This window comes from Anastrepha ludens, chromosome X (assembly GCF_028408465.1).
Source record: "Anastrepha ludens isolate Willacy chromosome X, idAnaLude1.1, whole genome shotgun sequence".
Classification (NCBI taxonomy): domain Eukaryota; kingdom Metazoa; phylum Arthropoda; class Insecta; order Diptera; family Tephritidae; genus Anastrepha; species Anastrepha ludens.
In genome coordinates this window covers 96731304-96754130 of record NC_071503.1, presented here as the reverse complement: position 1 = coordinate 96754130, position 22827 = coordinate 96731304, and the positions used below count along the sequence as shown (strand labels likewise).

Here is a 22827-nt window from a genome sequence, read left to right as displayed (position 1 = left end):
CCGGACCTTATCGATTTCTTCATCACCAGAAAAGTCTCCAGTGCATATCTTAATATTGAAAATGGGCTAGACATGAATTCAGATCACTCGCCAATCTATCTAACTCTCAGCGAAATGGTAGTGTTACGTGATCCAGTTCTCAAATTAACTAGTCAATTTTCCGACTGGGATTATTTCCGCAAAATGTTAGAAGAATCTGAAGACAATATGTTTCCAATGGAATCAACAACAAAGATAGATGACAAAGTTTTAACACTGACGAGAGAAATACAACTCTCTGTTTGGTCGAGCATGAAAATTAAAATTTCACCTGGCCACAAATACACAAAAGATATAAAAGAAATGGTGCTAAAGAAGCGAAAAATGCGGCGTAGGTGGCATCAAACAAGATCACCTGTTGATAAAGCAAATTTGAACAAAGCAGCGAAAGATCTCAGCCATAAAATTAAAGAATACAAAAATCAATCATTTACAAACTACGCACAGCAATTAAATAATAAAAGAGACACAACTACTCACTATGGAAATGCACCAAAAAGCTTAAACAGCCAGCTAACCACAATCCACCAATTAAAGTGGACAATAACGGATGGGCGAAAACCAACATAGAAAAAGCAAACATATTTTCAGATTATCTACCAAAAATCTTTACACCCAATAGGGACACATCACCAATACTAAATAATGATGGCATAGCCAATGATAATTATGGCGATATAGTACCCATAGCTGAAGATGAGATGTGCGCCGAGATACAAAAGTTGAAGTCGAAGAAATCTCCAGGGTTTGATTTAATAACTGCCGAAGTCCTCAAACAAGTTCCACGAAACATCATTACTAAGCTAACAAACATAATGAATGCTTGCTTTAAGCTGCAATACTTTCCAATCTATTGGAAAATAGCTGATGTCATCATGATTCTAAAACCAGGAAAGCCTCCAAACGATGTAGCATCATATCGACCAATTTCACTGTTGCCCATCTTATCAAAACTGTTGGAAAATTTTTGATAAAGCGCCTGAGCAATATCATAGAAAATAAACAAATAATACCAACACACCAATTTGGATTTCGCGCGCGCCACTCAACTATTGAGAACACATTTGAAGAAAAAAATGTCTGTTCGGCTGTATTTCTCGATGTGTCTAAAGCTTTCGATAAAGTATGTCATGCTGGCCTGCTATGGAAAATAAAGAATGTACTGCCAACAAAATGTTTTAATGTCTTAAAAACCTACCTGTCTGAGCGCTATTTTCGCGTCAGATACGAAGATGAGTTCTCTAAACAGAAAGAGTTAAAAGCTGGTGTGCCGCAAAGAAGTGTGCTTGGTCCCCTTCTCTATCTACTTTTTACTCACGACCTGCCAAACAGCAGAAATTGCTTTACTACCGTCGGAAAGACAGAAATAGAGTCTACTACACAACTGCAGCTTGCTATCAATAAAATATACAATTGGACAGATAAAGGGCACATTAAACTGAACGAAACAAAGTCTGTACACATCAACTTTACAAACAAAAAGACCAACTACCTGCCAATATACATAAACAGCATTCAAGTACCATACTCTAATACAGCAAAGTATCTAGGTATGACACTCGATACGAAACTTAGGTGGAGTGCGCACGTGAAAAAGAAAAGGGAAGAACTGGACCTAAAATTTCCAAATATGCATGGGCTAATGGGTAAGCAATCAGCGTTATCCGCACACAATAAGATACTGCTTTACAAACAAATTCTCAAACCTATCTGGACCTATGGGATTCAGCTATGGGGATGCACCAGCTATAGTAATACAGCGCATATACAAAGATTTCAGACTAAGGCAATCAAGCATGCAGTTTGTGCTCCATGGTATATTAGGACGCAAGATCTAGAACATGACCTCAATATTGATTCGGTTACGGCAACCATAAAGAAATTTGCAAAGTCGCACGCAGAGCGACTAAGCAAGCATGTGAACAATGAAGCCTTGATTCTTAACGATAATACAAAATGGAAACGAAGGCTCAAACGTAAAAAACCTATAGATTTAAACTAATAAATAAATAAAAATCAGTTAAAAGTATGAATTGTATTTTGCTGAGAATTAACTCAAATTATTTGTTGTAACAAAACTCCACAAAAATTGCTCGTTAGTATAAATATGTAATGTTAAACTATATTAGTTGCAATGAAAATACTAATAATAAAAAAAAATATATCGAGCGAAAGTAAATTGATTCTTAATTTTGTATTATTTTCACACATTTTTTACTTTGAATTGAATGAAAGTAGTTTTCCCGACTAAAGTTATGTAGGAACCCGCCAGCTTTTTGATACTTTTCCATACTTGGGAGGATGACGGATCGATTTGGCTAGAGATGCTGATAAAGCATTCTTTTTTCGCCCTTTTTGCAAAATGTTTAAACTTCGCATTTGCTGCTTTATATAACATAAGGTTTTGGTTGGAGCGTATGCGTTTAAAATTGTACCATGCATTTTGCTTCTTGTGCGTAACTCGGCAAGATGTGTAGAGGTGTGGATGACGTAACTACGCTGAGGATAATTTTTTTATAGAACTATCTCCCTCATTGATATTATTACTAAGAGGGTGGATATGATTGTATTCGTCGCACTTAATGCTATATTTCGACTAATCTGCTTTATCGGTTTTAAATCTTGGTATGTGACCGGTCTTACTTCTTTTTTCACAGTTTAAGTGGAAAACAATTGGATAGTGGTCACTACCACAAAAATTATCTAGAATTTTCCAAGAATGGAGTGGGAAAATTCTGATGAAGGATATCGTTACATCAACGTGTGTGAAGGAATTATGTGTGGAATAGTGCGTGGGAGATTCATTGTTTAAGGCAATTAAATCTTGGGTGAAAATTAGATTTCCAATTGCTTTACCCCTCTTGTTTTGTGTGGAAGAGCCCCAAAGTGGACTCCAGGCATTGACATCTCCACAAAGAATAAGTGGATGAGGGAGGGAAGTCAGAATTGATTTAAACTCACCCATACCGAAATCTTTACCAGGTGGAAAATAAATAGATATCACTGTTAAGGTTAGGTTAGGTTAGCCTGGTTGGCAATAAGCCGCGCATAGACCTTTTGGTCCCTAGCGATACCAGATGGAGACCGACCTCTATGAATACCTGAAGTAGACATCATGTAGGATGTCAGCGCTTTTGGCGAATCTAAGTAGGGCTGGGAGCTCTGCTTTTGAGACGTCTTCCAGATCCTCAAACAGTGGGGCTCCCAGGCATTTTAGTCGCGTTTTTAATAATGCCGGACAAGCGCACAGAAGGTATTCTAAAGTCTCCACGACATCCTCTCTGCATTTCCTGCATTTGTCGGTGTTAGCAATCCCTATCTTGTACGCATATGCAGCCAATAGATTGTGGCCTGTTAGCATACCTATGATAGTTCTGCATTCCTTTCGCGAGAGCGTAAGTACAAATGGAGTCAGTTTTTTGTCGTTTGTTCTACACATGACTTTTGCTGTTTTGCATGTGGTCAAATTAGTCCACCTAGCTTCCACTTGCCATTGGTGTATCGTTTTGAGAGTGTTGTTCATCACATTACTGACGGTGTCCAGGTACTTTCCCGTAACTACTATAGCTATGTCATCGGCATATGCCACTAGTTTAGGTGCCCCTCCGTCAAGTTTCTTAAGAATTTCATTTGCTACAAGTAACCATAATAGCGGTGATAGTACCCCACCTTGCGGAGTACCTCTGCATGCATATTTGGTGACGCTCGCATCGTTCCACTCCGCTTTTATCTTTCTGCTAGCTAATAGCTGTATTATCCATAGATAAACCGCGGGTTGCACATTAAGTGACTCTATGCTATTTAAAATAGCATCTTTTGTCACGTTGTTAAAGGCTCCTGATATATCTAGAAATACTCCTAGAGCATACTCCTTATATTCTAACGCCTTTTCTATGTTTAGTATAAGTGAGTGAAGTGCAGTTGCAGTGGATCTGCCTTTAGTGTAAGCATGCTGCACCTTGGATAATTCGTCCGGCGCAATTGTGTCTCTAATGTATGTATCTAGAATCTCCTCTAACGTTTTCAGGAGAAATGAGGTCAGACTAATGGGCCTGTATTCCTTTGAGTATAGAGGGTTGTTTTTTCACGCTTTTGGAATAAACACAACTCTCGCTTCTCTCCACAATACAGGAACGTAGCTGAACCTCAGGCATCCCCTGAATATCGTTCTTAACCATGGTACCACAAGATGGCTTACCTTTTGGAGCATGGTTGGAAGGATTTCATTCAGTCCTGGCGATTTATATGGGTCGAAACTTTGTATAGCCCATTCTATTTTGTTGTTTGTAATTACGTTCGTCGGGATTTCGTGCACAATATCTCCTCTAGGTTCGAGATCTGCAGTGTCCGCACACCCTGGAAAGTGTGTAAATTAAAGAACTGTGTTGATTTTTAATTTTTTAAATTACAATTTATTAACGCGAGCACTTGCTCTCGTGCTGAGTTCAATTACTAAACTAAAACTTATAAACTACTTAGTGCTAAAATCTAACCTACAGCCGCCACCGTCGCAGTCACTGACTGGCTAGTCATGAAGTTCTTGGAATGTGCAATATTTGGATAAGTTTATTCCCACGATTCGTGGGAGTTGGCACGTTTGCCAAACTCTAATACGAAACCATCGTGCAGCTGCATGTTGGTGTCGTATTACCGATTCGCCGTAATCAGCTAATGTTGGCAGGCCGCTAGTGAATCTGTAACATTGATTGCAAGCTTAAATTCGCCTACTGCAAATGTTACAGCTGCCCTTAGGCTGCAGGTGTTAACTCCTCTCCTTCTAAATGGAGGCCGTCCTCGGTCTTTTTAAGATTTTCAATGATCTCCTGAATAACATGACTTTGACTACTTCTGTTTTTCCTCTGCCACAGTTTGAATAAAAAGTAGCAGCCAACCAGAATGGCGATAAAAGTTAAGCCAGATAGTATTGGCCACATGATGGTTCTTCTCTCTATTCTTGCAATGTACCCTAGATTTTGCATATTCATTCTTTTTAGATACGGTAAACTCAATATTTCTAGATGGTCAGTAATATTGACAAGTGTTGTTGTCGCAGAACCTGGTAATTTTGTCAGTATACCGTTTTTGTTCTTAAAGTAAGAACCATTGATTTGAACCTCGTCTTCAAAGGTTAGAAGGTAAGTACCAGTAACAGTTTTCTCAGAACCATCGTTTGATTTGATCACAGCGGTATTGTCGTTGATAACTATGATGCCTTCATCAACAAGCGTAATCGGCTCCAGATGGCTGGGGCGTGTGCTGCAGTGAGCTATGTATACTTCCGGAATGTAGTTGTTGTGCGCATGTTGTATTTTTGAGCTTTTTGCAAAATGTGGATGTAAGTGCTGTAATACAACTGCCAATAGCCAAAATCTGATTGTTACAGTCAGCGACGTTGTCGTTGTTACCAAAGTGTAGGACAGTTTCGTTGTGTTGAACGGGAAACAAAATGACTCTCTTACATACTAATATAGGTTTTGGATACTTAATTAAAAAATATAAAAAGTTAGTGTCTAACAGCACCTTAATGCTAGATACCTCCATTAAGTCTGTTATAGTTGTGTTTGTAGAGTGCATATTAATTAATTTTTTTACATCGTCAAAATTTAATATGGAGGGACTAATGATGCCGATCCTTGCAAGGGCAATCGCTGAAATCAATATTTCAATTTCGGAAATTAAAACTCTATTTCTAGCGAGCAATGTTTCGTATAAATAACTTGTGTCAATCTGCTTAGTTTTTACATTGTTTGTTATTAGGTTCACTGTATCTGTTAGCTCATTTATCTTTTCTTGCACTGCTGTGTTTATTTCTATTTGCCTATTTTCTGAAATAATTAGCTCTTGTTGTCGAAATTTTAAATTTTCAAAATCGTCGAAGTCTGGTGCTCCTGCTATAACTTTCAAAGCTGTCCCTAAAATGTTTATGCTTCGTGCCTGTCTGTGGTGAATGTTTAATGTTTCCAAAAGTGTTTTTATATGTTCGATGTCCGAGTCCAGCAACATCCTCATGGGAGATGCAGGGAAATGTTTCGTTAGTTCCTTAGTTTCTTTGGCTATTTCCATATATGCCCTGAGATTTGTTGTGTGTTTAAGAAAGTCAACGTTCTGCCAAAGAGTTACAATCCCGTCCTGAATCGGTATGTAACTAGAGTGCGAGTAGTCAGTCAGTTTTGCTGTTGCTGACCTAATTAGTAGTATCACCGAAAGAATCCTGAAAAATATGAGAGTTAGTCTATCTTGGTAATCCTAATAAAAATTAAAATTATTTTATGTTGTCCTTGTGGACCACCCTCCCTTTAATTAAGACTGTGGTCCCCAAGTCAGCTTCTACCTTTTCTTCTACGTAGAGAGGTGTTAACTTATTCCCTAATCTTTTATTGGTTTTTACCAATACACGCTCCCCCACGTCAAACACTCTATTTTGTCTGAAAGGGTTATTCCTCTCCAGCAGAGTTTGTTGGGCTTTCTCTATTTTGTCCATTATTTCATTTCGCATATCCTGGGGTGTGGCGTTAATTATGTCAATGGGTTTCTTTCTGGTCACAGAATGAATAGTTCGATTATATTCGAATGTGGCCAATAATATAAGTTCGATTGTTTCATCAAAATTTTTTTCCAATTTCAGGCATCTCGCAATCTCTACAAGTGTGCTGTGGAAACGCTCGACCTGACCATTTGAGGTACTGTGAAGCGGAGGTGCATTCACAATATTAACATTAAACTGATTTTTTAACAGAGACCTTATCGTTTCGGAATTAAGCGATGCCTCATTGTCACAATATATAGTCTTTGCCCCTGGAAATATATTCATTAACTGAAAAATAGGGTATTTTATGTCTAAAATTGTTCAAGATGGTATTGGCTGTACCACCGCAAATTTTGAGAACTTGTCGAAACAAGTGAGAAAGTACTTCTTGTCTGTTGAAAATATGTCAACGTGCAATATTTCTCCAGCATAGGATGGGACTGGTGTTACGCCATGCTCCTGTTTTCGTGGATGTCTATCATATTTTGCTTTACTGCAGATTTTACAATTCGCAACCACTTCGTTTGCCAGTTTGGTCATTTTTGGGAAATAATAGTCACAGAGAATTTGTCTAACGTTCTCTTGAGCAGCTCTATGAGCTCGATTATGTTCAATAACAACAATCTCCCGCTGTTCGTCTTTATTTACAATGTCGGCCACCATGATTTTACAGTACCAGAACTTTGTTGCCGGAAAGCACCTTATAAGTTCGTGTTGTACGCTGGCCAATGTTGGCAAATTGCAGTGTATGGCATTTACCACATTTGGGTTCACAGTTAATTTAACCTCTTCCATGAGATGTTCCTTATTTGTGAATTGGATAACATGGCGAGTTTTCTCGCCGAAATATATAAAATTCCGTCTTAGGTTCATGTCGGCTTCCTCCAAAACGATTTGGTTTCGGAAGCAATTTAGTGGCTTCTCAGTTGCTTCTATCGTATAAGATAGCGATGTTTCACTATGTATTGTAGCTAAATCTGATTGGTTTTCTTCTTCTAAGGTATGAATGTTCTGTCTTGACAGAGCGTCGGCCACATAGTTTTCTTTGCCAGGTTTGTAAAAGAGTTGAGCGTTGTGCTCGTCTATAAACGCTTTCCATCGTTTAATCTTAGCATTTGGGTTTCGGTCTGATACCGCAAATGTAAGTGGCTGGTGGTCCGCAAAGATGTTCAAATTCTTTACACCATAGAGATAAGTTCTAAGGCTTTTTAAAGCCCAAACTATGGCAAGTAGCTCACGTTCGTTGGTTGCGAAATTTTTTTCCCGATCCTTGAGGGTTCTAGAAATCATAGTTATAGGCTTTCCACCCTGAGACAACACGGCTCCTATACCCATTGATGAAGCGTCCGTCGTTAGATCGAAAGGCTTCTTAAAATCAGGGTAGGGTAGTATAACGTCTTCAGACGCTAAAACCTCTTTTAACTTGTTGAAAGCTTGTAACTGTTCCTCATCTAAGTCTATTTTTACTCTTTTCGATTGTGTAGACTTCACTTTACCGTTTTCACCCTTGAGAATATCCGTCAAAGGCCTTGCTATTGACGCAAAATCCTTGATGAAACATCTATAATAACTTGCCAGCCCCAGGAACGACCTGATATTGAACAAAGTTGAGGGCTTCTCGTAATCGCGGATTGCTTTGATCTTACTAGGACTCGTTTTTATACCATCTTTAGATACCACAAAGCCCAAGTACTCCACACTTTGTTTAAAGAAGTGCGATTTTTCCCGGGATATCCTCATATTAGATTCGCATAGTCTTCCTAAAACCCACTCAATATGGTCAATGTGTTTTTCCTCGTCTTCGGAAAAAATAATTACGTCGTCGACGTAGACATAACAACACTTCCCTATCTGTTCTCGAAGCACGTCGTCGATGGCCCTCTGAAAAATGCTGGGTGCATTCTTCAATCCAAAAGGGAGTCTACAGAACTCGTACTTTCCATGGCCCACCGAAAACGCGGTCTTTTCTCGATCATGGTCAGCAAGTGTTATTTGGTGAAAACCAGATTTAAGGTCAAGCGTTGTAAAATACTTGGCCTTTCCTAGATTTGACAATATACCTGTGATATTAGGAATAGGATATTTGTCGTCGATGGTTTTCTGATTTAACTTTCTAAAATCAATAACCAGACGCTTTTTGGTGTTACCCTGTTTATCCTTACCGTTCTTGTCCACAACCCAGATTGGATTGTTGTATGGTGATCGAGATGGCCTAATTATGCCATTTCTTAATAAGTCACGAATTTCCGCATTCACGAAGTCTGATACACCCATAGGATATGGGTATAACTTGGAATATACCGGGTCGTCACTTTCGGTGCGAATAGTGGCGACAATGTTTGTATTGTAAGGGAGTGCTTCATTCGGGTCCGAGAACACCCCTATAAAATTTTTTATCATTTTTTGAAATTTGTTTCTCACCACTTGCGGCACTTCTATGTCTTCCACTTGTGTGAAATTCACATTACAACACTTCAAGAATTTAAGTTCTTCGGAGCCAGAACTGGTTTTTATTATTTTGTTTTTAAAATCTAACGTAGCATTTGTCTTCGTAAGCAGGTCAAGCCCAACTATTCCGTCGAAAGTTGAAAGCATGGGGAGCAAAAAAAAGGGACTGTTTGCACCAAACAAGTTAACTATACATTTTTCTTAACATCGTTAAAGCCATGTATTGACTTTACCAAAAACCGATTTTCGACCGGTACTAATATATTCTTAAGTTCTTTTAGAGGCTTAATATAATTTTTTGATGCCCCTGTATCGATTAATAATTTAATTTTTCTCCCTGCAATTGTCCTTTCGATGAAAGGTAGCAGGGAGTTTGCGTTAAAAAATTGATTTGATCAGAATCGGACAGTTCATCGTCCACTGCTGCAGCCTCCGAATTAGCCACATCTCGATATTCTTCGCACTCTTGACCTGCGGATAAGTGGTCGATTCTTTGTTGTTTCGGCCCTGTAAATCGAGCGGAGCCATAATTCGGCCTTTTTGCAGCCTGCCTATTTGCTTCATTCTGATTTGTATGAGGCGGCACTCAATTTCGAAACGGAACATTGCACAGTGGTTCCGCCATAGGACATTGGATGAAAATAGTCATGTTAAAATTATGCAACAATATTTAGCTAAATGTTAGTTCATTAGTCATAGTAACTTAGAGTATAAAAGAAATTTCAACTGCACAAACACTTCACTTATAATTGTGCCTCCAAAGTAAGAGAATTTGAAAAGTGATAGTTAGCGTGGTCTCCGCTCCGTACTTACGCAGTTCCGGGAAGTGTTATTTTTCTAAGAATTACTGTGTTTATGACCTGTTGTACAATGGAAATTCAAGTTGAAGGTATGTAAAACATGTTGAACGTTTTCTTATCTTTTTTAATTATTATTTGATGGGTTTTCAGACCGTACGAAATACGTACTTTAAAATTTCCCATTTTTTTTTTTTTATAAGAAGTTTGTAAAGTTTTAACTAAGTTCGCACGAATTCGCACAAATGAAACATACATTAAAATATTCTTACATATGTCCTCTTTAAGGAAAAATAGTTTCCAGCTGCGATGACCTGCGACTGCGCTTGATATAGGGTCTAATCTGTACCTATGTGACTCATCTACGAGTAAATGTTAGATTTGTGGTGCGACACCTAAAGAAATGAATGACGTAGAAAAGTGTAGAAACAAACAAGTAAACTCCAGTAGATTTGAATTTGGTTTATCACCCCTGCATTCTTGGATTAGATTTTTTGAATACTTTATTCATGTTTCTTATAGAATCGAATTTAAAAGGTGGCAAGCACGTTCATCTGAGGAAAAAGCACTTTTAGCTAAGAGAAAGGAATTCGTTCAGAGGGAGTTTAGAGAACAATTAGGCTTGATAGTTGACAAACCGCGAAGTGGAGGAAGTGGCACCTCTAATGATGGAAATACAGCACGAAAATTTTTCCTTCATTCAACCATATCATCCGAAATCACAGGAATAGACAAATACGTTATAGACAGATGTAGTTATCTCCTACAATGTCTTTCATCTGGTTTTAAAATTAATTCGAATAAATTCAAAATATTCGCACTAGACACTGCTAAAATTCTAGTTAGTAAATATTCATGGTATAATTTACCTGCATCAGTTCATAAAGTGCTCATTCATGGGTCGGAGGTAATCGATCATTGTTTATTATCAATTGGAGAATTATCAGAGGAGGCAGCTGAATCATGTAATAAATTAGTGAAACAATTCAGACGTGACAATACCAGAAAGCACTCAAGAACTGTAACTAACACGGATCTTTTACACAGGCTTCTTCTTAATTCCGATCCATTTATATCTAGTCTACGAAAATTACCATGTAAAAAGAAATCTATGATGTCAAGAGAAATGTTAGATTTACTGAGTTAAAAGTTTTGTATTTCTAAGTAATATACATTAACTTTTTGGAAAGTGAATATTTTATTATTTTCATAAATAAGAATAAGTTAACTCATCCTTTCGGAATTTAATGTTTTTTTCTATTACTGTTTATAATTTAAGATTTATGCAAAACCTTAAACGGAACAAACAAATTTTATGTAAAAAATGTGTTGATTGGGTTGATGTCGCGTGCTTTGCCTATAGCGAAGTGAAGGATCTACCTCCATTGGCTGCACTGGCTCCATTTTTTGTGGAGGCTTATTATTGGTACCCTGATTTCTATTAAAATGAGGGCTTCTTGATGGATAAAAATCCTTGACTGGGGCTCTTCCACCAGTACCCTTTTCCCTATGCTGTTGCCTAAATTCAAATCTTTGGGCTTTATCTTCCAAGTTCCTAGCGTAGGTGCTAGCGAATATGTACCGCTCGTGATTTGACTCTACCTCCTGAGCTAACGCTAAAGCAGATGGGAGGTCGCTAGGTCTTGCCGAAAACAGTACATCGCAAAGCGGTTTTTTTGTACCCGAAATGAACACTCGCAAGGCGTCCATCCTATATTTCTCGTTGAGGGACGCAGCTATTGTCTTATCGTAAGTCATGATTGTCTTGTTGGTGAGAAGGGTTAATTTCTTCTCAACCTCGTCGTAGTACTGCATGAGTGTCAGGCTTCCCTGTCGAAGGGTTGAGAGCTCCTGTTCAATTAGGTAGATGGGTATTTTGTCACTGTAAGTAAAATCAAGGCGACTGATTATAGCCTTGAAATTCAGCACCGTATTGAATGATGCCAACACCATATCTGCTGGTCCCTTCACCTTATTTCGAATTATGGCAACAGCTTGGTAATGTTTACTACTACCTTCATGTTTTTCGAAAATCTTATATGCCGTCTGGGCTGCCTGTCGCCATGAAACATAGCACTCCTGCTTGCCATCGAAGTCTGGTAAGGACTTCACAATGTCAAGGGGTTCGTCACACTGTCTACCGGGCAATACCTCTATTTCCCTATACGCCTCTACCTCTGGCACAGTAATCTTAACATGATTTATACGCTGACTAATGGTAGTCAGTCGTTCTTCAAAGTTTTCCCTCTGTACAGCGAGTGCAGAGGAAACAGCACTCTATTAGCGCTTTCAGCTGGATGGCTTCCAAAGGCATATTTACACTTGAATGCCAAGCTGCCTGATCATAAACACCACCGATCTTTCTTCTATCGATTGCTATACTGTTTAGCCTATTTAACAATTCATCTAATTCACAATCCCTCATGAACCTGGCAAATCACTTGCCCACAAAGCATTCAGCAAAAAAAACGGTAAGACTTTCTGTGCAAGGATCGACGATTCACAATTCGTTCTTTATTTTTTTCAACATGTTACTATTATTATTTTTTTATCTCCTCCCTTTTTTGCAGAGATTTCAGCAAAATACAATTAAAAAAAAATTTTTTGACTTGGCAATTGATTTTTCATATAAATGTAATTAAAGTTTCATAATTTTTTCGTAATTGGTTTTTTTTTTGTTGCACTTTTTTTCCTTAAAACATTAATTTACACATTATTTATTATTTTGCCTGCCTTTTTTGCAGAGATTTCAGAAAAATACAATTAAAAATTTTTTGACTTGGCAATTGATTTTTTGATTTTTCATACAAATGTAATTAAAATTTCATAATTTCTTCGTAATTTGTGTTTTTTTGTTGTACCTTTTTTTTTTCTTAAAACATTAATTTACACATTATTTATTATTTTTCTCTTTGCACTCTACTTACATTTCTTAAAAATAAATTTTACAGCAAAGTCTGGAAAGTTTTGTTGTCTTTAGGTATATCCTGATGTCCTCTTTCTGGATAGATCTGGATGTCCTTATGTCCTGACACGTTTATCGTGGTCCCACGTTTAGGGCGACAATTAAAGAACTGTATTGATTTTTAATTTTTTAAATTACAATTTATTAACGCGAGCACTTGCTCTCGTGCTGAGTTCAATTACTAAACTAAAACTTATAAACTACTTAGTGCTAAAATCTAACCTACAGCCGCCACCGTCGCAGTCACTGACTGGCTAGTCATGAAGTTCTTGGAATGTGCAATATTTGGATAAGTTTATTCCCACGATTCGTGGGAGTTGGCACGTTTGCCAAACTCTAATACGAAACCATCGTGCAGCTGCATGTTGGTGTCGTATTACCGATTCGCCGTAATCAGCTAATGTTGGCAGGCCGCTAGTGAATCTGTAACATTGATTGCAAGCTTAAATTCGCCTACTGCAAATGTTACAGCTGCCCTTAGGCTGCAGGTGTTAACTTGTACTGCCTAGGTCTTCTAGAGAGTCCTCACAGCTGTCAGCCCACTCCCCGTTAGTTTTTCGTATTGTTCTTGGCATAGACGGATTCTTGGATAACAGTTTCCTAAGTCTAGCCACATCGTTAGTGTTTTCCATACTGCTACAGAAGTCTTTCCAAGATTCTCTCTTGGCTTTACGTATCTCTTTCTTGTATACTTTTAGCAGATCCTTATACTCTTTCCAACAGAATTCATCGTCAGCCACTTTGGCTAACCTATAGAATTCATGTACTCTACACCTTTGTGCTCCTAATTCCCTGTTCCACCAAGGAGGCTTCACCTTGCGTCTATTACATGTTGGAGGGCAGGATCTTTTAAAGGCTTTGACAAGAGTAGTTGTAAACAATTCAACCCCTTTCTCAAGCGCGATGTTTGACTTGTATTTCCGGGGTATTATTGGTGTTTTTAATAGTATATCCCTATACAAGTCCCAGTTCGTATTCTTAGGATTTCTAAAGGATGTAAGCTTGTTTTTTGAGCGGAATATCACCTGAAAGCTTATGTTTTTGTGATCAGAGAATGAGGGCCTACTCAATACTTCCCATTCCTGAACCATAACATGCCTGCTTGTGTAGAGTGTTAAATCGAGTACTTTCTTCGAGGTTGGACCCACATATGTTGGTTTCTCACCTCTATTAGCTATTTCTAGACTACTCTGAAGAATATAGGTAAATAGTGACTCACCTCGTTCGTTTATGTCTGCACTTCCCCAGACCGTGTGATGTGCGTTTGCGTCCGTTCCTACCACCAGAGCATGCTTCTTTCTGGCAGCTGTTTCTACCAGCTTCCGAAGTTCCGTCTGTGGTGCTTCCTCATCATGTGGCATATAGCAGGACCCAAAGAGTAGCGTCTCATCCTTGCAGCCCTCCAGCGCCACCACTGTCACATCGTCTGAAGAGAGATTATTATCAATATAAGAACATATACTTTTTTTGACCATTATCGCTGTTCTTACCTTATTTTTTACAATCGGGATGTATGTGTTGTAGTTTTGTGACTTTAGACCGGAGACTATGTTGCCCGACGCTATCCATGCTTCCTGGACTAGAGCCACATCGTAGCCGACTCCCTCTATGTTGAGCAGAAGCTCGGCTGAGGCGTTCTTACTTTTCTGGAGGTTTATCTGAAGGACTTTCAGCATCTGGCCTCAGTACCTTCTCGGGGTTGGATACTACCTCCAAGTCGCCCTTCTCCACTTCTTGTATATTGAGGGAGGCTTCCAGGATCTCTTCTATGCTGTGATCCTTTTCCACCTCCCCCGCAGCGAGCGTGTTGTGGTTGTCGTCTGCCGGGTTGCGCTTTTTGAGGCGAAGGTGCACGCTACCAACTCCCCAAGCCATCCTCCCAAATCGCGCGTAAAGCAGGTCCTCTGCCGGCTTGTTGATTTGGATAATGTAATCCTGGCCACCATCAGCAGTTGCTGGTTTTGCCACGCTCAACACTTTCCAATCGTCCGTCGGCACGTCTGTGTTTTAACGTTGTAGTAGTCGCAGCACATATTCCGGTTTTACCACTCGCGGAATGAAAACCTTTGCCTTCGGTATTGAGGGAATGCAGCTGCGATCTACAAGTTCAAGCGATGCCCCCTCCCACATGCCGAGAAGCGTTTTTACCGCTTCCTTTAGCCATGTGAGCGTGGGGTCATCCTTGCACTTTATGATTTTGACGCCGCTGAACCACCCTGCTCCGTCGAATGCTGGCATGGGTGCGTTCGGCTCCGCGTCCATTTTAGTAAACAAGGTTTCCAGTAGCTTCATTTCCACTACCTTCCACCGTTCCTGCGACATTCGCCCCAGCTGGTCGCTGCGGTCAGTGAGTGCCACTATGAGGTGTCTCTTGGCAATTTCACTGGCCGCTACCGCTGCTTTCGACGTCGTAGGTCTATCGTCTCCGTTTTTAGGTTTAGCCGTCTCGTGCCTGTGCTTCTGCTTTTTTGATGGCCCTGAGGCCTCACTATCCGCAGATCGCTGCCTCTTGATGGCTAGCTCTTCTTCGATTTTGTTCGCATACTTCGGGTTCGAGGCTGCGAACATTGGCTTTGCTGCGTAGAAGGCCCGGCCATTTTTGATCTCCCCTCTGGCCCAAGCCAACCGTTCCTCCTCTTGCTTCGTCAGGTTGGACTTGCTGCGAAATCGGTCACACACTTTGACCGCAGCCTTGTATCGGGCTTTGGCCTTCAGCTTCTCTTTATCAGGCTTGATCCTTGGTCTGTTCTTGCTATACGAAGCAGCACCATTGGACCTAACCGGAGAACGCAGAAGAGCCTCTTCCTCGGCTGTGTTGGTGCTCCCGACGCTTTCGTGGTCCGAGTCTTCGTTGACAACGGCACCTCCGCGCTGAAGAGCGTTCTGTGTGTGTTTGGCAGTGGAATTGCGACCACTGTAGCCTGCTCCCGCTACAATGGAGGTTTTGTTGCTTACATTTTTTTCCGTATTCATCTTTTTCGTACGACCACCTGCTCGACGAGGCGAGCGCAGTGGTCTATTTATATAATGGGGAATTCAAAACGGTCCACCACGGCAGCACCCCATAGCGTGGCAAGGCCACAGTTACTTCCTAAGGCGGCCCGGTGTTAGGAAGGCGCCGTTGAAATACAGCCGGTCTGGTGAACCCCCTGGCTGCAAACCATCCAATGGGCACGGTGTCGCATAACACCCTGGATTAGGGGGTGGGCTAGGAGAGGAAATAACGGGATGTAAGGGGTTTGGGGATGACAAAGGGATCTTCGTCGGTATGGTGATCTTCGCATGGTGGTTGGGTGGCCACCAGGTTCGCCGTAAAGCGAATGGATGGCTAGCCAATCTCCATATGAAGCTTCCCTCTTAGTTCGTGTTGGGTTGGCCCCCATGCTATGACCACCACTTAAGCCTCATCCCCGCGTCAAGGAGACCAACATGATGAGGGTTATTGGTTTTAATTTCATAAGCAAAAATTTTTAAATTTGTTTGAATATCGATTCTTTCATGCCAAAGACCTTTTATAATAAGGATACCAGTCCCGTGTTTACTCGTGTTACTTGAGCTATGGAAATAGGCAGTGTAAAGCGAAGGAGGAGAGGAATTAATGGAAACTGCAAGGTGGGTTTTTTGTAAAGCTAAAAGGTCAGGATTAAAATCTGAAACAAGTAGAAGAAGCTCACAGTATTTGCAAGAATGTTAACATAGTTATTGGTAAAAAATTAAATTATTGAGAGAATTATTTGTAACTGGAACCATTGAGTAAGATAAGATAGATTTTTGGCAAACGGATATATTGATGCAGTCGGTCGAGTTAAAATAAGAGGAAAGGCGAACCGTTGTAATAAGTTCGAGACGCGAGAAACGATGTCTTTGTTCGTATACACAAAAAGAAATCGACACGAAGTACATGCGAATCCGTCGATTTGTCTTTGTCTAAGCACTGAGCAAGGGTACGGTACATACATATATTCATGCATACATTTGTATGTACGGACTAATGCATCATATGTGTGCTATAGCAAAATTTTGATTTGCCTATTTTTAATTTTTATATGAAATACGTCATTTATCCCTCCGCCGGCTCACTGGGTCTTTTGGGACCGGCCGAAAAATTCAATGACGCATATTTTCGAAATGGAGGGGAAAATTACCTGGTTCCCCAACCTAACAAAAATTACAATAGCGAAGGTCTTTTACCCCTAAGTTTGGAATTTTTCCGTTATTTGAGTATTGTGTGTGTCACGAATAAAGTGAGCTCCCGGACTTTTAGTGTGCAGTTGGTGCCAGATTTTGGTACGTAAAGTAAACTTGTAATAAATTTGATTTTTGGCTTAGTATAATGTATTTATGATATATATATATATATATATATATATATATATATAATTGGCGCGTACACCCTTTTTGGGTGTTTGGCCGAGCTCCTCCTCCTATTTGTGGTGTGCGTCTTGATTTTGTTCCACAAATGAAGGGACCTACAGTTTTAAGCCGACTCCGAACGGCAGATATTTTTATGAGGAACTTTTTCATGGCAGAAACACACTCGGAGGGTTGCCATTGCCTGCCGAGGGCATGTATTTATGATAGTTAAATAATATTTTAGTGTGTTCATAATGAAAATTCAATTATTCATGCCTTTACTATCTCGAGTTTTACCGCATTTCAGGCATCGAAATAATTATATTTTTTTGATGAATGCAAAATTTCTTTCCCAGTTTCGAAAAGGCCATACCTTAAAGCATCATAATTCACAAGAATTAATTTTATCTATCAGTTTGTGATAAAAGGCCACACTTATAAAGATATTTAAACATTATTTAAACAAAAGAGCTTAACTGCTGTTGTATTTAATTTTGGAGACATCAGTAAGTGTAACATAATTTTTTCTAGATTTTAAGTAACCAAATACACTGCCCTGCATCGGTTCTGCGAATAAGATGGGACCTAGTGATCCCGAAGGGAATTTTCGCGCTAAGCACGAATCCGAGTTCAAAAATTTTCCATCACGTCTGGTTTTCGAAAAAAAGAGGGTTGAAACCCCTAAAAATAGCGTATTTGGCCATTTTTCAAAAATTGTGGAGAAGAACCCTCACGTGCTACGATCTTCGTTATTGTCAGTAATTGAAGGTTGAACTTTGCTCTTTGAAATAAGCCCAAACCCAAATTGTTCGCATGCACCCTTAGAGTAGGGGGTGTACTTATGTCTACGGGGGTAGAGAAAAAAATGAACATAGGAACTTATCTACACCCAAGATTAGATATAATGAAAAGTGCAGTGTTCCTAAGGTATTTAGTGTCGCTGATTACAAATCTGAAGTCAAACATTCCATTTAAAAAGAAATAAAAAAAATCAAATTCAAATTTTCAAATCTAATACATCGTCTGACACACGACCGCACACCTGATAAAATACATAAAAAAGTACCCGTGTATCGCCGGTTTTTCTTATGACGTCATAAAAGTTTTTTAAATTGGAGTTTAATTTTTCTCTGCGTAGTGTATTTTACTAAATAGACAATTAAATTTAAAAAACCTAATGTTTATTTCTTTGTTAATAAAATAACTATCAAACATTTACTCATTGGGTGAAATTTCCCTAAGAAGATTTGTAACTTTAATAAAAAGAAATTGAAGCTCGGAATATTGATAAAATACAAATATTAAGTTGTGTTTAAGAAAAAAATGTTTCCCTTTAATGCCCTATTGAACGTTAAAAGTAACATTTTTTTTAGTTTTGAGTTGTTCATATTTTTAAATGGAACTACATTTAATTCTTTAATAATAATATGACATGAGTTTAGTTCACTGGATAACGTTATTCATTTGTTCTTTGTCAAATCAATCGTTTCTTGTTTTTTTACAACATTCACTTGTTTTCGGCCTGCTGGATGGCATTTATTTACTTTTCTGTAGATCAATCGGTATTTGTCGTTTCTTTCGTCTGTGATATTTATTCACTTCAGCTTTTGCTACTGCGTGAATGTTAGTTTTCTTGGCATCTTGTTACGAATTATGAATCGAACTTTGGTATGTATTAATGATCCAAATCGCTTCTGTTATATTTGTGGCATTTATACCACAAATAAAGGTAGACATGATATATCGAAATTCATTAAAGATGTTTATAAAGAATACTTTTCAATTGAGATTGTCAATCAAGATAAAACATGGGTTCCACATAGTGTTTGTAGTATTTGCTACAAAGCATTCAGTCATTGGAAAGATGGAAATCGGAAACATTTGCCTTTCGATTTTCCTATGATATGGCGTGAACCTTTTGTACATAATGAGGATTGTTACTTTTGCTTAACTAAAGTTGATGGGTTCAATAGTAAAAATAGGAATAAAATCAAGTATCCAGAAGTTTGCTCGGTTACAAAACCTATTCCTCATAAAGCTGATCATGACTCTCCTTCTCCATCAATTCAAATTGAATCAGAAAATTCATTACCTTTTGAAAATGAAAGTATTGTTGAAGAAGGTGATAAAAATGATACTTCTGATGACGAATATATTCCGCCAGGTGATGTAAACTCCAAGCCGTTGTCGCAGGGTAAATTAAACGACCTTGTTAGGGATTTAAATTTGTCTAAAGAAGCAGCAGAACTGTTGGGTTCGAGACTACGAGAAGAGCAATTGTTGGCTCCTGATACCACATTTTCATGGTATAGGCATCGTGAAGTTGAATTTCTCTAATTTTTTGCACAAACAGAATCTCTAGTCTATTGTACAGATATTCCGAAGTTAATGGAAACTATGGGTCTCAAAGATTATAATGTGAACGATTTTCGTTTATTTATTGATTCAAGTAAACTTAGTCTAAAAGCTGTTCACTTAAGTAATGGAAATAAAGTTGCTTCAGTGCCTATAGCTCATTCTGTGCATTTGAAAGAGACACATGAAAATCTAAAAATTTTGCTTCAGTTCATTCAATATGATAAACATCAATGGTCGATTTGTGGCGACCTAAAAGTTGTAGGATTGCTTCTGGGTCAGCAATCTGGTTTCACTAAGTATCCTTGCTTTTTATGCGAGTGGGATAGCAGGGCCAGAAGTGATCATTGGACAAAGAAGGAGTGGAAACCTAGAGAAAATTTAAAACCAGGTTCTAAAAACATCATTCATCAAAATTTGGTCGACAAGTGAAAAATATTTTTACCTCCACTTCACATTAAACTTGGCCTTATGAAACAGTTCGTGAAAGCTTTAAATAAAGATGGAAAGTGCTTCAAATATCTTTGCACGAAATTCGTGCACCTAAGCGATGCAAAGCTAAAAGAAAGAATTTTTGTTGGGCCACAAATCAGACAGTTGATGAGGGATAAGGAGTTTGAAAAAACCATGACTCCAGAAAAAAACAAGCTTGGATCGGGTTTAAAAATGTCGTTGATGGTTTTTTGGGGAATACGAAGAGTCCAAATTACAAAACTTTGGTATCAAATATGCTTCAAGCTTATGCTCTTTTAAAGGTAGAGCATAAGTCTGCTAAAAAGTTAAAATAGGTAAAAATTTGTGTTTAGTTTGAATAAAGGTTAAGGTGACACCTGCATTCATATTAGAAAAGCGAAGATGAATTGTTTCAAAGTAACAAATTTCAAGGAAATCGAATGAATTTTTAACATTTTCGTACGCCATATTGGATCCGCCATTTTGAATTTTGGAAATCTGACTTTAGATTTGTAATCAGCGGCATCAAAAACTCCCTAGTAACAAGTTTCAAGCAAATCGGATAAATTTTTAACATTTTCGCCCGCCATTTTGAATTTTGGGAATCTGACTACACGTTTGTAATCAGCGACACTAAATACCTTAGGAACACTGCACTTTTCATTATATCTTATCTTGGGTGTAGATAAGTTCCTATGTTCATTTTTTTCTCTACCCCCGTAGACATAAGTACACCCCCTACTCTAAGGGTGCATGCGAACAATTTGGGTTTGGGCTTATTTCAAAGAGCAAAGTTCAACCTTCAATTACTGACAATAACGAAGATCGTAGCACGTGAGGGTTCTTCTCCACAATTTTTGAAAAATGGCCAAATACGCTATTTTTAGGGGTTTCAACCCCCTTTTTTTTGAAAACCTGACGTGATGGAAAATTTTTAACTCGGATTCGTGCTCAGCGCAAAAATTCCCTTCGGGAACACTAGGTCACATCTTATTCGCATCAGAAAAATTGAAATTTGGAGGGCAGTGATATTAATAAAAAAACATGAGCCGGACTTTAAAGACCCAGTGTGTCGACCATGCCGGAAAAAAATAGTGTGCCGGCGGAGGGTTAAGCCACCAACGTTAATGTATCTCTATGTAAAATAATCATATAATAAAATATCCTTATATCAGTTATAAATATATCTTAATATAAATATAAAATACAAATAAAGGTAAATAAAATATATGTCAATACAGTCGTAGCGAATGGTTATTATTTTAAGGGCGCGCATAAGCACACACTAATTAACTTAAAATAAGTTCATGTCTTCGAAATTTCGTACTATTGAAAATTTAAAATCTATTCCTTTTTCTTCTCTTATAGAAGATAAATACTTAATTAAGATACATATATCTTCTGGTTAGATTTTCCATTAGAGTCTTCATTAGAGATTTTTTCATCAGTGCGGACGTGTTTTTTCTTACGCTCCAATATCTACCCTATCAGGCATGTTCTGAAAATCGCGCGATTTCAATTCGGATCCGAAATGGCAATTCGTACGATTTTGTTTTGGGTGTTCTGTAATTCGTCCGATTTCATTTAAATTCGAATTTAAGTTCGAAACAGCCGAAACAGCGAAAGGTAGTGAAGATAATAAATGTTTGTTGCACACTACATAACATATAATATGTAGGAGTAATCGAATAGATGACATTGAAACAGAAAGCGCATTAGAAAACAATCCAATTGATGAGGAAATTGCTGAAAATGAGGAAAACAGTAGTATTTACAGTTAAAAGTAAATATATACATAACAGTTCAATAAGGTTCTTTTATATTATATTTATTTTTTAGTCTCTATATCAAGCATTTTAATTTTAATTTTAACTGTTTCATGTTGCAACTGCTCCATTTTGAGGTAATGTCTTTGATTTTGCTCTATACTTTAAGTCTTCAAGCGATTTTGCTCTGCCAGTAATTCATTTTGTTTCTCAACAGCACGACAAAGTCGTCGAATCTCTTCCCTTTCATCTTCCTGCGGTTTTGCAATCTTGTGTTGGTTTTCGCAAATGTTATCTAAAGTGGTGGATATTTTCTCCATACAAGTAGATTGCGTTGCCATACACGTCTGAAGGCTATCTTGCGTTGATACTCGTGGCCTTTTTGCAGCTCTCGGGGTAGCCACTTGTTTGGGGACGTTCTTCCTCAGATTCGATAGCGCTATTATTTTCTTCTGTCCCAAAGCTTCTAGAATGGCTTATGCCCTCAACGGCTGCAAGAATTCCACAAGTTCTTGCAACACATTCTTCGTTGCTCGTCAATACATGCTTATTAAAGGGTCCACCTCCTGTTGCCCTCGATTCTAGATTGTTATGGGAAACCTTTTTCCGAGTGCACCCCTTCCAGTCAGACCATATCTTGAAAAAAGACAACTCAAAAATATTTATTTTAATATTTGACTAAATACTTACTTTTTTCCATCCATTTTGGGGCAGCCCTTCTGCATTTAGCAGCGCCGTTAGCTCTTTCCACTTTTCCTCAACAGCAACTCTGTCGCCCTTCGAAAAATTCTTCGCCAAATCTGGATGAGATTCCATAAACTCGACTAAAATTAGCTCTTGCTTGGAGTTCTTGTGTATTCCCCTAAAAGTTTTTGAATAAGTTTTAAATATTTTAAATAAACACTTTTATTTACATAAATAAATGCAGTTATTTTGAGTAAATACTCACATTTTGATAAATTTATTTCAACAAACAGTTTATAAGAATGCCACAAACCGCTAACGTTTAAGTTGCCGAAAATTTAACTGGAAAATTTTAACGATTTCGATTTCCAGAACAGGGTGACAAAACGATTTGCTGATGTTCGAAAAAAAAACGAAAACGGATCGATTTACAGGACATGT

The 22827-nt window shown here is 38.4% G+C and overlaps 1 protein-coding gene across 1 annotated transcript; it reads right to left on the bottom strand.

The window, feature by feature from the left end:
• Positions 1-14782: 14782 nt before the first annotated feature.
• LOC128869353 (uncharacterized) lies at positions 14783-15748 on the bottom strand. The gene has a single exon (XM_054111891.1). The coding sequence runs from the start codon at positions 15746-15748 to the stop codon at positions 14783-14785; it is 966 nt and encodes a 321-aa protein (XP_053967866.1).
• Positions 15749-22827: the final 7079 nt, after the last annotated feature.

Bases quoted from the DNA above. Each gene is read 5' to 3' on its own strand.
- LOC128869353 (XM_054111891.1), bottom strand. From the start codon at position 15,748: ATGAATACGGAAAAAAATGTAAGCAACAAAACCTCCATTGTAGCGGGA.